At 34.5% G+C, this 17,923-nt stretch overlaps 1 protein-coding gene across 1 annotated transcript in view; it reads left to right on the top strand.

The window, feature by feature from the left end:
* The window catches only part of LOC142335034 (uncharacterized), an 80,530-nt gene that overhangs the window by 23,386 nt on the left and 39,221 nt on the right, over positions 1-17,923 (top strand). Inside the window, exons 4-5 of the mRNA XM_075383362.1 lie at positions 3,435-3,542; positions 11,137-11,318. Of these exons, the coding sequence (XP_075239477.1) occupies positions 3,435-3,542; positions 11,137-11,318 (290 nt within the window). The remainder of the gene's footprint in view (positions 1-3,434; positions 3,543-11,136; positions 11,319-17,923) is intronic.

The following is a 17,923-nucleotide window of genomic DNA, read 5'->3' as shown; positions in this document are numbered from 1 at the left end:
CACACACACACACACACACACACACACACACACACACACAGATGAATCTCATAGAGCGGCATTGAAATTTGAATATTCTTCTGACTCTATTTCTCGCTGTTCTACTTTCCAAATCGTTGAGGACAAAATATTGAAAACTAACATTGAAACTTTTCAACCATTAATAAAATATTTACTGCTCTCAGTCATTTTTAAAACTCTTGCAAAGAACATTCTGTGATGTTAACAATAAGCGACATTTTAATTATTAACCTAAAATAACCTGATGTTTCCCCTTCCATTTGAAAAAAAGCAACAACAAGGCGGCTCGTTAAAATGGGGTCGCAAATGATGTTCCGACCCGACCTCATCTACATTTTGACTTAATTGTCAACCAAATGAAGAAATAACAAAAATCGATGTTTGAGTTTAAAACAATCGTTACACAACCAATCTACTAATTGAATTACATATTGCCATGCCATATTGCCGCATCGATGAGATCTGACCTCAAAGAGATAACGAGGCAAAAAAACAACCAAACAAACAAAGCAAAACCAAAAATTTTACGGCAAAAACTGAACTTCTAACTTTAAAAGCACATAGTAACAACGTCAAAATGAAGTCAGATAAAGCTTAACTACTCTAACTTAATTTCTCCTTTTTATACACCGGATGGAAAATTTTATCAATGAGACTAAGTTACAAGTCAACAAAGAGAACGATCAATGAGGTGAAATTCAAAAATAAATCAACATTTTTTAAACCAAGAAATTTCAAAAATCTTAAAAATCATTAACTTATTACTTAATAATCCATAATAAATTACTAAGAAGTTACTACAAAACCAAATGGCCTTGTCTTTGGGTAGTTTAGGACTTAGAAACGAACCAAAGAAAAACTTAAAAAATTAGAAACGATTTGCGAAAACACAACTTATTGCTACCATCAAAATCATTAGCGATTATTATGTATTTTAAATTCGATTCGTATTTCTACAAATTGAGCAGCAAGAATTATAATGAGAGTTTAAATAATTTATTTGGGCCACATTTGTAAACCATTGCTTAAATTAAAAAATTTTTCTCCAAACTTAACAGCCATTAAACACAAAAGCTTTTAAGGGAGGCTAATAACTAGGCTCAGAAATAAAACGCTGGCAGGAAAAAGATGTTTGTCATGCATAGATAATCAATAAGAGATCACAATATGTCTTAAGACTATGAAAAACAGGCAAAAACCAAAAATCAGTAGAAAAGTGCGAGAAGAAAATTTTGAAGCCATTTAAACCATTGGTTTTTCCCTGAAACCTTTATCTGTGATCTGTAATATCTTTTCCAAGCCAATGGGATTATAATAAATTTTGGATAAGGTGTTGAATATTTGGATAATGTGATAAGACTTCAAAAGTAACAAATAGTTTGTAAATATCAATTTTTTTAAATTTTGAATTCTTGTGTTATTGAAGTCATATATTCAATAGTTAGAAGATTAAACAGCAAAAAAAATAATTTAATTTTAGTTAAAAGCAAGTGGTTTCTGTCAATACTGAGATTGACAAACAGTTCAAAAAAATTTAAAGATTGGTTAATGTTCAAAAAATTTTCGAAAAATTATTTTTATTTTCTTTACAGCCATTAAACTCAATAATTTTAAAGGAAGTCATTAAATACGCTCGAACATGCTTCAATAGGAGTATGGGGATGTTTGCTATGCCTAGGTGATCAATAAGACATCACAACAATTCTTATGAATATGAAAAAAAAAACAACAAAATCGGGCAAAAATCAAAAATTCACTAGAGAAGTCCGAGAAGAAAAGGTGGAAGCCAATTGAAACCATAGTTTTTTCTCTGAAAAACTTATCTGTGATCCACGGAACGTCTTCTTGAAGCCAATAGGAGCTGTAAATTTTAGGATAATGTTGAATAATATGGAAATAATCAAAAAAAATTTAAAACATTTCGAATTCTTGTGTCATTGAATTCATATTACTAAAAGTTTGAAGATAAAACCGCCAACTAGATCAAATTTGGTTGCAATAGGACGGCGGAGGGTGCTCTCATCACATAGAAGGACATACAGTTCACGATATTAAGTTTATGATTGGTTAATGTCCGAAAAAATTTTCGAAAGTTTATTTTTAAATTCTTAAAGTCTTAACAGCCATTAGCTGTCCCCTCAAAACACTAAATATGCTCATTTAAATCTCATTACGGAACATATTGCACTGTTAGGCATAGTGTTCATGCCTTAAGACTCCAAAAAATAGTAAAACCTCAAAAAGAATTTCAAAATTTCATTTAAAATTACGAAAACTCATAGTCGAATTTAAAAAAAACATGAGCACTTCCTTGATAACGATGTTTTTTTTTTCATTGGGCTTCATTTGACTGTAAAGGAAGTTTGTCATTAACGGAACCTCGATATGAAAAGTGACTTGTCTCTAGGTGATTTAAACAAACAAAAAAAGTAGAAAAGTTTTTTTTTTAAAAAAAAGAGCTCTCAGATAGATTTCGATTTTTTTATATTGAAGCTCCCTATGAGACCAGAACTAATCTTATTTATCGCCTTTAGCCTATTAGGAACACGAAATTGGTTCATTTGTTGGCAAGATATTTAAGTTTGAAAAACTATTTTTATAGAAAATATCTTAATTTGAAGAAAAATCACACTAAAAGTGATCAAATGTCCCGTGTTCACACAAAACGTCAATCCTCGATAACTCCTCGAAAAAAAACTGCTGGATGAGTTTTTTAATGATACCACTCACATTTCTCTGCGAAGAATATATCGATCGGCCAAAATTGACTGAACAAAAAAAGACCCATTTGAGTATATAGTTCCTCCCCCCCCCCCCCCCACAAGTGGGGTCGGAACACTTAAACCAGGAATAAAAGTGGAATAAAAGTGCCAAGAGGAAGCAAAAAGAGAAAGAGAATAAGGGAGCGCTTTTGAAGATCTCCATCGTGCTTCTCAATTTGGCGTTATTTACAGCAAAATACTAATAATCAAAGATGTAAATGCTTAAACTGCATAGCAAAAGCATAAAAAAGTTATTGGATATGGTCAAAACGGGTATAAAAAAATAAAACTAAAAATATACACTTTTTTCCAAAACAGGCCGAAATATGTATACTTTTCTCTCATTCCGTTTTTATTGAAAAACTATTCGATTACAAATTAGATCGATAAAAAGCAGCCAGTTAGTATATCCACAATTACTCCTTTCGGAGAAATTGTACTGCTATGTTTCAGTCATCTCTGTTACATTTTGGCAAGATAAAAAAGTTGTTGAGTCTATTTTTGTAACCAATAACCTTGCACAAATTTCCCGCTTCAAATTTCAAAATAATCGACAAAAACACTCTTTTCGACTTATAAGATCTGCTCATTGATGTTCACTTTAAAAAATTTCTAAAAAATGAATTTAGGGTTTTTAGTTTCTTTGCTTAGGCCGCAACGTGTGCCCGATTGTGACGTCTGGCTCAAGGCAGGTGGCCAGTGAGACTAGACCTGGCGCTTGGGTCACTGGACTGACCGTGAACTACCCTATACCTACAGGTAACGACAATTTCAAGAATCGTCAACGAAAACGTTGCTTTGTTTGCTTGTTTAGTTTGATTATTTGCCTTCAAATTTTTCTTTTCAATTACTATTTTATTTTTTTTTTCAAATTTATTTGTTCATTAGTAAAAGGTAATTTTGAAAAAGATATCTTCATTTCTGTCTTCGATGCTTTGAAAAATTGTAAATTAAAGTAAATTTACCCAGGTTTAGGCCTCGAAATATGAAAAGACCATGCTCGACGAAAAAATGGTATGAAAAGACCATGCTGGACCGAAACAGCCCATGAAAAGAATTTAGGTGGACCTAATCTTTCAGCTAGACTTTGGCTCGACCAAAATTTTTGATGCTGGACTTTAGCTCGACCTAAAGTGTTCACGCTGGACCCCAAAAAAAAACATCTGCTCTGCAAATTGGTCTTTGCTTATAACGTAGTCAACGGGTTTTACCATTCAATTTTTTCAATGTTTTTATATTTTCCAGAAAAACGAACTGTGCTATTATACATATATTTGAAAAAAACTACTTTTAGAACTAAATGAACTAAATCATAACAAACTAGACTCATGGATGATGAAATGTCGATTGCTAGAGATTTGTTAACTAGCTGAATTCAGCCAAACAAATTTACTATATTGCTTATTCGCGAAAATTATTTTATCTTAAGAACTCATTATTTCTTAAGATTGTTTGGCGGAAATCCAACTTTTCGATGTTGGACTGCCTGATGTAACGCTAGTTTGGCTTTGCTGGTAGATGTTACGCAACTACAAAAAGAACTATAGAAAGGTTAACTGTTATTAATCCCACAAAATGCGATCCTCGACTCATGAAAAGACCATGTTCGACCTATTAAAAGACAATGCTCGACTTTAATGTGCTATGAAAATACTTAGCTGGACTCATGAAAAGACTTTACCTTGACTTTACCTAAGTTCTGGACTGTGTATTTATAGTCAATAAAGACCCCCCCCCCCTACTAGAATTATAAAGTCTTTTCATAAGTCGAGGTCTAAACCTGGGTAACTGAACTTATTTTTAGGTAAAGTAGAGGGTAATGTTTAGTTTTATTTTACCTCAACAAGAGTTTACCTTAAAATAAGTTGCTAATAAGAGTTGTGCTTGCCTGAAGCTGTACACTAAGCCACAGAGCGCACACTTTGGGGGAATTGGGCCACCATTTTCAAAAGAAGCCTCTCTGTATCTTGAAAACCCACGCAAACTGTTGCCAATTTCGTGCAAGTCGTCAACATCCTCGGCAAGATCTTGGTAATATTTTTCAAGTCCTGTTGTGAATTTTTCCAAGATCTTGAAAGTGCTTCTGTTGGTCTTCGCACTCGGTCGCTTATTTTTGATTTTTTTCTAACGCAATGTTATAAAATTTTTCCAAAACTTTTCTTCACTTTTTTTGGTAAATATGTTTTTCTTGCCTGATGATTATAAACGTTCCCTTTCTTTTATCTCAGTTCATCCAAAAACGCCGTATGCAAAAAACTACTAAGTAAATTTTTTTTGATATTCTAGGACGCCTGAATTGAGATTATATTCTTTGATTGAGGCCTCATTTCCCTTTAAATTTCTGTAAAAATAAATTTTTCTCCAATGGTTGTTTTCTGCTGTATATTCTGCCAATTGGTCTTTTGGGTTGCAAATTTGACTGACGAGTTTCGATTTTGTTTATGGCAGTCAATCACTGGATTATTTTTTTCAAAGTTTTTCTGTATTTTTTTTCTGACATGTTTTCAATTTCGTTAGACAACCTTTATTTTCAATGAAATTGCACTACGATTAAATTATAAATGCAGTAATAGTTGTTTCTGTGTATTAATGAGTGCCAGGTTTCATCTAAAGGCTGATTGTTGTTCTTCTTTTAGTATCTTCTCTGAACAAGTAGGAATCTTTTTTTCCCCGTTTTTGCCTGCCTCAGTGGTGTCAATGGATTTTTTGTTACTTATGGCATTAGCAACTCTGGAAATTGTTTTAAAGATTGCCACGATCAACAAAATGCATTTTGCAGAGAAAAGGCAATCCTCTGAGTTGAATGACGTTTGTTCTTTCGAACAAATCGACGTTTTTTGTTCTATTTTTTTTCACAGGTTGTACTATTTGTCCAGGCAGAGTTGATTATATACAATTGCCGTTTGAGCTACTGTATTGATAAGCAAAGGAAACTTTTTTGTGAATTGCGTTGAGTGAAATAACTGTTTTGACAGTGTGATTCATATGGCAAATATTTTTGGCACTTTCAGCTCTCATTTCTTTTGCTTGTCCGTAGATTTTTCAAAATATTTTCACTTAGAAGCAGTGGTATTATGTTAACCTCGCTTTGGGACAATGCAGTTTTTTGTTAGCCCAATGGTTCGCTTGAGACACAAAACGGGCTAAAAATTTTTGATATTTTAATTGATTTTCAAATTTGTTCTTTGGGTCTTTAGACAGGCTTTTTTCCTTAGTGTTTATGATAATGGCAATTTATTACAACTTTCAAACCGTGATATGTATACCTCTATAACATTTGTACGTACAATAAATCCATTTTAGTGATTTTTGTTTTCGAATCAGAAGAATGTTGCTTTATTAGAATAAGTTGTTCGATACAAAAGAAAATTAAAGTGCGTAACTTCGAGAAAAAAGGGTGCTGTGTAACGTTAATTTTTGCAAATTGATTGAAATAATATATCTCTTGATTTAAAAAAACGTTTTGAGCATTGGTTCTAGTATCTAGCGTCTCAGATTCAAAAGGGCGGTGGCTGAATATTTTGATAACTGGTTGAACCAACAAAAAGGAATTTCAGTTGTCTTTGACTTAAGTTTTCAAAATTTTGAAGATGCGTTTTCTAAGAGTTTCTTGGGAATGCGCCCAAATCTGCCAAATTCAAATTTTTGCTGCTTTTTTGTAATTCTTGTATTTCTTTTAACTTTTTTTGGTGAATTCTGGTTGTCATTTTAGCTATATTTGCCTCGCCTAAAGTTTTCGATTTTCAACAATTGTCCCCTTTTATCTCTGATAAATACGATTTATTGGAATTTGTTGATTTCATTCAGGGTGGTTCAAGTAGTGCAGTAGAACTGCTACTGGCGATTGATTATTTTTTAAACAATTGCTGGGCTAGCTTTTGGTTTTGGATAAATTTTTGTATTTTATTTTCTTTCTGTTTTCCTTGAATTCGTATTCGTAGATTCCCTTCTCTTTAAGTTTAAAATTCAGAAAAGCGAAGGAATTTAATCGTAGATTTATGCAACAAATCAAAACTATCGGTAATCGTAAATTTTTGTTCGATTCAATGCTCTTAATAAATTTTTCTTAAGAGTTAGAATTTTAGTTTTTTGCGGCAAGGCAGAGAGATTTTTGTTCAAATAAAACACTGATTTTGGCAGTGTTTTTTAGTTTTGGATTCGATAGAGTTTATTTTTGGCTCTATTGAAATTCAAATGTTGCTCCATTTTTCGTTTTCCGTTCTGCTGAAATCTGAGCAGTGAAATCAATGCTGAGTTTAAAAGAATCATCAAATTCGATACTTCTCTTGTCAAATATTGACGCTTCTTGTTTTACATCTTCTCAATCGGCAATGCTGACAAAATTCAATAACTTGCTCTATTTTTTCTCGATAGCGGTACTTGCTCGCTTTACGCCCTTTCTCAGTCTCTCTTGCAAGTTTTGGTTCATTAGTCAAATTATCTTTTCTATTATTAAAATTCATTTGGGTGATAAGATGTTGATTATACATGCCTCAAATCACGTATGTTTTTGCACCATAAAACTTAACACGAGATTTTTCATCCAATTATTTACAAATTGAGCTATTTTGATTTTATTATAATTGACACGCTTTTAAAACAAATCGAAGAGCGCAGTTAAAAGTTTAATTGAATCTAAATTATAAAAATGCTCTGATTGCTGCGTAAATTTCACCGCTGTTGAAAGTGATAATTCATAATAACTACTGTCGTTAGGTTCTTTGCGATGAGATTTAACCTTGATTTTACGACGCAAAATCTAACTAGTTTTGTTTTGGCTTGATTCACAGCTAGTTTAGAGTAATTTAAAATTGCATTTTGAATAGCAGAATTTGATATAAAGATTTAAACAAATTTGTAATTACGATCACTGTCTTTCGTTTGCAATTCCAGTGTAGTCGCAAAATCTCTTCACTTCGTGCAAAGGAATTAAAATGATTTGTGCAATGAAGTTTAGGTTGAATCGCTCCGCCATTAAGTAAAGAGTTTTTGTAAATGTAATTCGGAACTACGATTATTCGTTATAAAGTTAACAACTCAGTTGATAACGACATGGCTGAGTGAGCCAGTTCATCAAAAACTCTCTAAAAAATCCCTTCCCAGGTTGAGGTCCCAGACGGAAAGTCGATATGTCCAGACCGTCCCAGACGGAAAGTGCCTATGTCCAGACCGTCCCAGACGGAAAGTGCCTATGTCCAGACTTTCGTGCGTTCACCAGACTTTCGTGCGTTCATGTCCAGACTTTCGTGCGTTCATGTCCAGACTTTCGTGCGTTCGACAGACTTTCGTGCGTTCACCAGACTTTCGTGCGTTCACCAGACTTTCGTGCGTTTATGTCCAGACTTTCGTGCGTTCACCAGACTTTCGTGCGTTCATGTCCAGACTTTCGTGCGTTCATGTCCAGACTTTCGTGCGTTCGACAGACTTTCGTGCGTTCACCAGACTTTCGTGCGTTCACCAGACTTTCGTGCGTTCATCAGACCTTCGTGCGTTCACCAGACTTTCGTGCGTTCATGTCCAGACTTTTGGAACTAGGTAAACACTTGTCCAAATTAGTTCGGTCAGTCCGGATTCTTAAATTTATCACGAATTGTGGCTAAAATGGAGCATACCCACCAAAAACGAGCATAATTGGTCTAAAATTGACAATTTCGTGTCCAAAACAATGTTCGGTGATCGAAAAAGTTAAGCCTCATCGAGCGCGGATACTTTTTAGGAAGTAATTGAAAACTTGTCCAAAAAGCTGCGCTCAGTCTATTTTTTTATTTCATCCCCAATTATGGCTAAATTGGAGCCTGCACACCAAATATGAGCACAATTGGACTAAAATTGACGATTTGGTCACCAAAACAATGTTCGGTGATAGAAAAAGTTCAGATACTTTTTTGGAAATAGGTAAAAACTTGTCAAAATTAGTTCGGTCAGTCCAAATTTTTAATTTTATCACAAAATGTGGCTAAAGTGGAGCATACCCACCAAAAACGAGAAAAAATGGTCTAAATTTGACGATTTCGTGTCCAAAACAATGTTCGGTGATCGAAAAAGTTAAGCCTCATCGAGCGCGGATACTTTTTTGGAAATAATTCTTTTCAATTGAACATTCCTGTGAATGATCTAAAGCAGAACATCTGCTAAGACGGGATAAATGTGAAATGGTTAACACAATTGAAATAAGCATTTTTAAAAAGAGAACAACATATTATACAAAAAGCTAGAAAACAAACAGAATCGCGTTTGCCTTCCACTTGAAGCAAAGTGCTATCAAAAGAAAGTCCAGAAAAGTCAAAAGAAGAGTCTGGATAGCTTATATGAAGTCCCTGGCATAGAACAAGTTGCAATCGAGATTGATGAAGACACCTCTAAAATTCTGGAACAGGAAAAATTGACATTTAATGTTAGGAATTCCGAGTTTGCAAAATTCGGCAAAAAAAAACAAAAAAAATAAGGTCTAATTTGTTTGTAATAAAGCCGACCATTCCAACAAAGTGAACAATTTGTTTTTGAACGTCTTCACAAAAAATAAAAGGCCAATCCCGTGATATGACCCAAGTACTCGTTTGAAATTGGACAAGGTAACATATAGGAGTATCCAGGCCTTTTGACCAAATGAAATTCTGACACAATGAATCTTAATCACCAATATCTTACCTCCTAGGATAACCTCCCCCTCCCTACTTTAGTTTGACTTTCCAACCAAAGTATATTCCGACAATCAGAGCCACACAAAAACATTTATCAAAAAAAAAAACATTCTTGTTCATGAAGGATCTCACCTCTCTCACAAACTAGAATGGCTCTCCAATGGCGCGAAATATATATCTACCAACAATAAGCCTGCCAGACAAATACATGTAGCGCAATTATCACTTTCTTAACATAAAAGATCTCCCCTAGGGGATCCGGGATCTCCTTCCGCCAAAACGATCTCGAAGGATCCCCCGATCTTCCCGCATATATATTATACAACTCACCCTACGCTTAAAACAACAAGAGAAATAACAGTAAGCATGCTAGAGGCATTCTACGAAAAATTGAATGATCAACAAAAGTAAAATGTGCGAAAAGTTACTTCTGCGTTTTGTCAAATCATACTATCTCACGCGCTGCCTTTGCGTCTACCAGTAAAACCACAACGACCACAACCAATCGCGTCGCATTCTCCTATTCAAAGAACAGCCTGATGATATGTGCAGCTCAAAATAGACAGCAGCCAATGATATTCCTGATGTACCCTGAAACCGAAAGGAAACCAACAACAGTACAAAAACGCAAGAACCATGGCGCCAAAGTAATCGGGGCCTCGAACAATTCAATCATGACGGCTCCCACACTTCCAATTTTTCAGATGTTTATCATGACCACATAAACCATAGTCCGGCAAAAAAGGGATACGTTTGAGCGCAAACGTCAAACAGCGAATAACTTCAAGGGTAGTGCTAGGAGAAAGTTCCACTACAGTTACTTATGTTATCTATACGTATATTTCTCTGAATATCGATGAACCCATTCTACAGATCCATGAGGCGAATAATGAACGTAAATCAGAAAAAGATTTAAAAATCCTAATACTTCAATTCACGTGACCATTTTTGATAAAACTCTAACCTCACTAATTTATTAGCTATGATAACCAGATATTATTCATACTATTTTCCCCTACCTGACCTGATCAAAATAGTCGGATCTATTCTCTCCCCCATTTTAGAAGGCAATTAAATTTTACATCCCCAGGAACACGCCAAAATTTTTATATACTAACGTGCTATACAATAACATATAACTTGCATGCGGTTTGCCCAGTGAAAAGAAACTTGATACCTTTTGATAAAAAACATACTGAATCTTGGTAAATCTTGTCAAGATCTTGCCAAATCACATGGTAAGATAATATCAAGATATGTATGAACTTGCAAGATCTTTGCATGGCTGTCAAGAAACAAGCTCTTGACAAGATTTCCGAGAAGGGTGATAAAAACTCTGGGATAGTTGTTCTTTTAGCTATTTTAAATAGTTAAATAGCTGCCACAAAAATTGGTTGATTGGTTAAACTGATCTTATGGACGATTGTAAGTTTTTAATATCAAAACACTCTAACAGCTTAGACACGGCCGTGGGCCGCGATAACTAAAGTATAAATAATTAATCGATCGTTTTAAGTGTGTTTGCTAGTAAATAATGAAACTTAATAAAAAATTAACTCAAAAAATTAACATGATTAATACGTTAATGTATACATGAATAATGTAAACAGTTTTATGATACAGCATTTATTTGCATAAAAGACTAACGTGCCAAAAACTTTTGTGAATAAAAATGTAGAAATTGATGACAGGATTGTGAACTATTTTGACAGAAGCAGAAACAGTGACGTATGGAGCAACCGCAGACTGTGATATGATTTCCTTGTGGGAAGGAGAAAGTGACACTGTGGGCTATGTTGCTGCCAGCAAACCAGGAAACAGTACCCATTTCGACTGTTTTGCACACACCAGAGGACGGGGTGGTCTTGTTCCTGTTAAAAGCGCCCCAGATCCCGTAAATATATACACACAAACACCACGCATTCTCTCTCTCTCTCTCTTTCTTTCACACACACTTATATATATATATATATATATATATATATATATATATATATAAATATACCCACACCTAACTCCCAGTGCGTTTCAGTACTGGGTCAGTATAAATGCCATTCCTCGTCATTACTGAATCATAGACTGATTCATGTTACTTTTTTGACTAGTCAGACTTGCGTTCAGTCGGATTTTACAATTGTCAGACTTAGGCCAAGTGCAAAAATAAAGTTCCATACGAGGATAGAACCCACGATAGATCCCTCTCCCAACACGTTTGTTCTCTATACTGGGCCACCATGAATGTTTAAATGTTGTCTTTTGTGCCGTTAATATACGCTTGCAAGAAACAAATTTCAAGCGAGAAAGCGAGTAAAATATATTACATGGGAGACTTGCATTTGCAATTGCCCAGTACTGATTTACACCTGGAGTTTGGTACGGACATACGGAGCAGCAAAATATAGCTATATATAGATCCTATTCTTGAGTTCAACAACAGGGGTTCATCTCAAATCTCGGGAAAATCACGTTTAAATGGGTTCCTTAGACCATTTATTTTTTCAACAAATTCACCTGCAAAATGTCTTAACTTTCAAGGGTGAACACATGAAACTTCAATGGACCTCGGTGAAAAGCAAAACGTTAAATTTGTAATTAATAATAATATGTCTATGGCTCTCCAATGTGAAGTACAAAAACAGATTATGTCTAAAATTATACTAAGTAATAAACTGCATTGTATATAGAATGTGTAAAGTAATAAAATTATAATTAAAACTGAAAAAAATTAACATAAAAAATTTCAGTTACATTATAGTACATTCTTTTTACATTACATTTCAGTACAATTTAAAATGTTACACAATATCTTTTTTGTACTGCAGCTGGGAGATCCATACACATATTGAGGGAAATTATCTCCCATTTATAGTCTATGTACATATCAACCCGCGCCAAACTGAGAAGGCATATGAAAAGACTTTGAGCAACATAACCCGGAATCATTACTGGTGTTTACCGGAACCAAATTTATGTTTCCCTATTTTTTTTAGTATAATTGCTCATTTTTGTAACCAAATTTCACTTTTACCATCTTAATGCATTGTACTTGTGAAACTGACCAAAACTTGGAGGATAAAAAGGCAGTTTCCAAAAGAGATAATTCATACACTGGTTTGCACTTTTCAACTCGAATTAGAAAAGTGGAATCTACTGTCCACCGCAAAATAAATTTTTCGGAAGCAAATACCACAAAGAATTGTGCGGCAGATTAATTGCAGTATAATCCCTCATTTTAGAAATCTTAAAAGACTAAATCGAAAAAGGTTAAAAATTTGTGAAATGCGCTTACCACCATACATAACTATAATCACATTTCTTTGGAAGTGGTTTCCTTTTTAGGTTAATTAAATGCCGCGCGGAAACTACTTAGACGTAACTTAAGTGCTTTCCCCACTTTGCGTCATGAGACGCTGAGAAGTGCGAGCCACACTCTTTGTAACTAGATTTTGCCTTTGTATCGGTAGACGCTAGTAATGGTTAAACACCTGCTGAGATAGTACAATTCAGAACTCCAACTGTATTCAGATCATGCGACCAAGGTCAAAGTTTAGAATCCAAAAATTTGTGCAGATTTTGTGCAACAGAGGCTCTCTGTGACGAAAGCAATTCCAGTTCATAGCCTCATCAGACCAGTAATAAAGCATTTTAAAAACTTAAAAACTAATAAAGCTTTTTTCAGAAATTGTTACGAAATTCTGAACAAGCTAAGCTTGTTGCCTATTTAAATCTAGTATAGTGTATTTGTAAAGTTTTGGCTTTCAATACAAAAAAACTTGTCAATACTAGTGATATTAGACAATAAATTTGAGATTGCTGATTAGCAGTGTCAATAATATGAACAAGCTAAAATATGAACAAAAATATCGTTGCCCTTATTATTGTTTTTGCCGTTGTTAAAAATAAAAATTGTCCTATTAAATGAAAAAATTTGAATCCCCTTCGGATATCAATCAACTAATAGAAATGTACTGTTTGTTTTTCATGCATCATGTTTCTTTTTTAACGTCGAAAATAGGCTTGTTTCAAAATAGCTTGAAACTTCTTTTTCTAATTTCGAGAGTAGACTTTGAAATGAAATTGTTAAACGAAAAAAAATATCAGCAGTATGACAAGTCTATGGAGCTTCTCTAGAAAAATTCAATTTTTCTAGAGAAGCTAGAAAAAATTTAATTTTTTAATTTTTCTAAGGAGAAAACAAAAGGAATTACTTTGGTTTTTATCTTGTTTTGAGAACTCTTGGAAAATGAAGCTTCAATCTATAAACGAGTTTAATTTTTAGGGGATATAGCACCCTTAGAATGAATTGCCTTGAATTGCTTCTGAAATATATCATAAGTTGACACACTATTGACGTAACATAATTATACTCGCATAAAAATTGCAATTGTTAGTAGCTTTATTCGTTAGATTTTGCAACTCAATATCACTACAAAGACGAGCATTTGTTTGTTCACTCATAGTAATGAAAACAAAATTTAATGGTAAAAGTGAGCGGCTGATATAATTCTTCACAAGTCAGCTTTTAAAGTTTCTTTAGTTAAATCGGGAAAAATGAAAATTTTTTAAATCCCATTAAAGATCCTTGTCCAAGGTTAGCGGTCATATAACATGAAGCCCCCCATTTATTGTAAATGTACCACAATGGAGGGTGAGGGTAGGCTATAATTTTGTGCTTAGGTGGTATCATGAGAAACCCAAAAAAGCATCTTGTTTATCCAATTCGTCTTTACATTTCAGATGACTGCAATATGTCTCTATGGTACGTAATGAAAACTGTGCAAATTTAAAAATACCAAAAGTATTTAATATCAGAAGTGAAAATGCCCCAAGTTTGTATATGGAGAGCCAAAAGATGACTTCCATGTACTTTCGGCATTTTCAAACTTGCTAGTTGGGGTTTTTATAGTCAATCTCATAAAGTTGCAACGCAAAAAAGTTGCAACAGTCCAAAAAATCCAGAACAATAAAGTCAACATCAGCATGCCGATATCTGCATGTTTCAAATTTGAGCTTTGACCTTTGAAACGTTTGATAGCGGTGCAAATTCATGGTACTAACCCAGGTTAAGGACCAGACCCAAGCCACCTCTGATGAGACTATGTCCAGAATTTTGTCTCTGTTCTAGTAGGACTACAACACTTCCGTTACTCTGTGATTTCTCAACCCACTATAAACCAAACGAGCCCGTGTTGAAAAATTCTTTAAGCATAAAAAACTGTCGGTTTTAGTCGGTTTTACTTCGCCAAAACCGATCAAAGCCCTGATGTTTTTTCATCGTTTTGATCGGTTTAGTCAGTACTTAAACGTAAGAAACGTCGGTTTTCATCGGATTGAAACCGTATATAGGAAGCGTCGTTTGCGACCCACGTTGATATGATCAGAGAATCCTTGCGTCGAGGAGTTTAACCTCGGAACTATAAATCTTAAAGAGCTTTGGTTTCAGAGAACAGCACTCATTAAATTCCATGCTTAACTAATGCAAGAGAAATTGTTTGTTTGATGCGACTTTGTGCACATTTTTCATCTCACGTAGTTTGGTTCCCTGCTGTGGTGTCTGCAAAGACATAAAAGTTCGGAGTGCATCAAAAGTATCGTAGATATGGGTGGAAGGGCTGTTGGGGGCGGGGGGGGGGGGGTTACGTGTAAGAAAACACTATATTTCATAACCAGGCTGTATAATGAAAAGCTAGTGTAATCAACTAAAATCATCAAAGTAGAAAGAATTAAGAACTGTAATTTAAAAAAATAGGGCTGGCGTTCCCTCAAAATCTTTCTACGAATCTACAAATTAAATCTTTTCGATCTATTCATGAAAGATCGAACATTGATTTCGTAGAAAATTGACTATAGATGTTATCTATTATATCATTTTGAATAAAAATGTTTGTTCTTCCGCGTTATGCACGCGTTACAATGAGGAACTGTCAAACTTAGGAAAGAAGTCGGAATTATGACCTCAACATTATAACTTCTGTTGTGTACGGTTTAGAAAACTAACATATCGAAACAAAATGAAAATGCATTATCATAGCAAATGACGCGTCAGTCATGACTCAAACCATTATTATTGGACTTTCGTCCGAACGAATATTAGATCTAATAGAAAAATTCAAGCAAAATTATTGATGAAACCGGTCATTTACTCAGGAAAAATCTGAAATTATTCCCCTGCGAATCGTTGTCAAAAATATGACAGAAGATTGAAGGGATAGGATAAGATTTGACCTGTTGTATTCTTTGTATACAAATTCCTCCTTCATAGTTTTAAAAATTTTCCGGGCGGAAAACATTTCTGATCAGACGATTCCTGACCGATGTGACCTCTGATGAGACTCAGCCACTATCAAAGGCTTCTTGTCTGAGCCAAAGGCTTGCTTTCAAACGCAACTAAAAATATTTTCTGAAAGTTTTGTCCTTGAAATGGATTCCCATGAGGTCCACATGCGCTCGACATCGTTTCCAATCAAAACCAACTATGCTAAAAATTGTTGGTTATCAGACACAAAGGCGCTCCAAATCGTTTCTGATAAGACACATTTGCGCTCGAAATTAATTATGATGAGATCAACTTGCGCTCTATTTTGTCGCTGTTCTGATTTTACTGCATTCTTGAGGTAAAACAAGTCCATGTAAACTGGAGAGCAATATTGAGAGAAGAACGCTCTGGTAAGTGTGATGATAAGTGAAATTCCTCTGGGCCACTAGGGTCTTTGTAGGTTATGCCAAAAAATAGGCCTACATCTACTTTGATTGACTACATTTGTGTGATTTAGAATGATGACTTTTGCGTTTGGAGAAAAAAAATCAACCGTTTAATATTGAGTGGAGCTGAGATGAAAAAAAATTTATAACCCGGGTTGACCTTTCCCGGTAATCCTACAAGGATCATATATGATGTCATACAAATCATAACGTATTTTCTAGTACGATCCTTGTATGGAACCTAAGAAATCATACATGATCCTTGCATGAAATCAGGGAAATCATACAAAATCCTAGTGTGACTTTTAAGAAAAAAAAACAGAAGAAATGTTCAGGAGCACTCAAAAACCACGATAAATGATTGATGAAAGTTGTATGAAATCAGGGAAATCATATATGATCCTTGTATGATTACCAGGAAATCATATATGATCCTTGTATGATTATCAGGAAATCATATATGATCCTTGTATGATTACCAGGAAATCATGCATGATTTCCTTGTAACCATACAAGGACCTTATATGATCCTTGTACGATTACCAGGAAGTCATATAAGATTTCCTTGTAACCATACGAGGACCATATATGACCCTTGTACGATTGCCAGAAAATCAGATATGAGTTCACGATAATCAGAAAAACTCAATTTGGTTTCTTAGTAATCGTGCAAGGGTTATTGATAGTCTCTGCTAGGATTGCCAGGAAATAAAATGCATGATTTCCTAGTAATCGTACAAGGATCATATATGATCCTTGTACGATTACCAGGAAATCATATATATTATTTCCTGGTAATCCCAACAGAGATTCTCAATACTCCCTGTTCGATTACTTGGAAATCGTTGACTGCTTTGGTATGATGACCACTAAACCTTGCAGGACACTCGTAAGCTAATAACAAAGCCATATATGATCCCTATGTGAAAAGCTCGAAGGCATAATAAGTTAAAAGTTATCTTAGCCTGTTTAATGATCAGCTCGTCTCTTACAAAAGACTTCAAAAGTAAATCAATTAATTCAACAATTAAATGAAATTGAAAACAAGAGCAATGAACAAGCAATTATTGTTTCATAAAGGATGCACTGTTATTTGACTTAATTACAAGAAGTATTTTTCAAACTGTACTGGTAATCAGAAGTTTCAATATATAATGTTCAGCTATTTAAAAGCCACAATCGGCTTTGCAACCACATTACGATCCTAACGTCCAATCCAAGGAAAACTAATTACAGTTTGCTTTTGAATCTCTCAGGCAGAAGAGGAAATCAAGCAAGAGGAAGTTTGAGAAAGGCAAAAAATGTCAATCAGTTTTGTACTTGTCCAAGCCGCAGTCAGCTTTACTTAATTCTAGCTGTTTAGTGAGTCTTCATATTTGATTCGACTTTTTATCACTTGAGGACTGTCGTTTTCTTTGAAGCCTCAATTGGTTGACTTTTCAGCTTTAGCTATTCAATCATGTTCGAAAATTTTTATGAGAGGTATCAGAAAAACTGTGTCTGCTAGTGCCATGTGAAAGAACTTGTCGCATACAGCTTTAACGTTAACGGATAGCCGCTCCGAAGAATCCTCAACAACGTGATAAGAGTAAACTTCACAGGACGAACCTATCGGGGAAGAATGAGATTTTAAAATCTTCATTAGTTCTATTGCCACAAATTCTTCGTCTCGTTCCCTGAAAAAGGCCCGTATCTTACCGCAGAGAAGGTTGCCATCACAACGAGCCGAAATATAGCAATCCTTTTTGTTAGGCAAAGCTTCAAAGTAGAAAAATTCCAGATGCCTGCTTCGATAAA

Source organism: Convolutriloba macropyga, chromosome 2 (assembly GCF_964194025.1).
Source record: "Convolutriloba macropyga chromosome 2, txConMacr16.3, whole genome shotgun sequence".
Classification (NCBI taxonomy): Eukaryota; Metazoa; Xenacoelomorpha; order Acoela; family Convolutidae; genus Convolutriloba; species Convolutriloba macropyga.
This window is presented reverse-complemented; position numbering and strand designations above follow the sequence as displayed.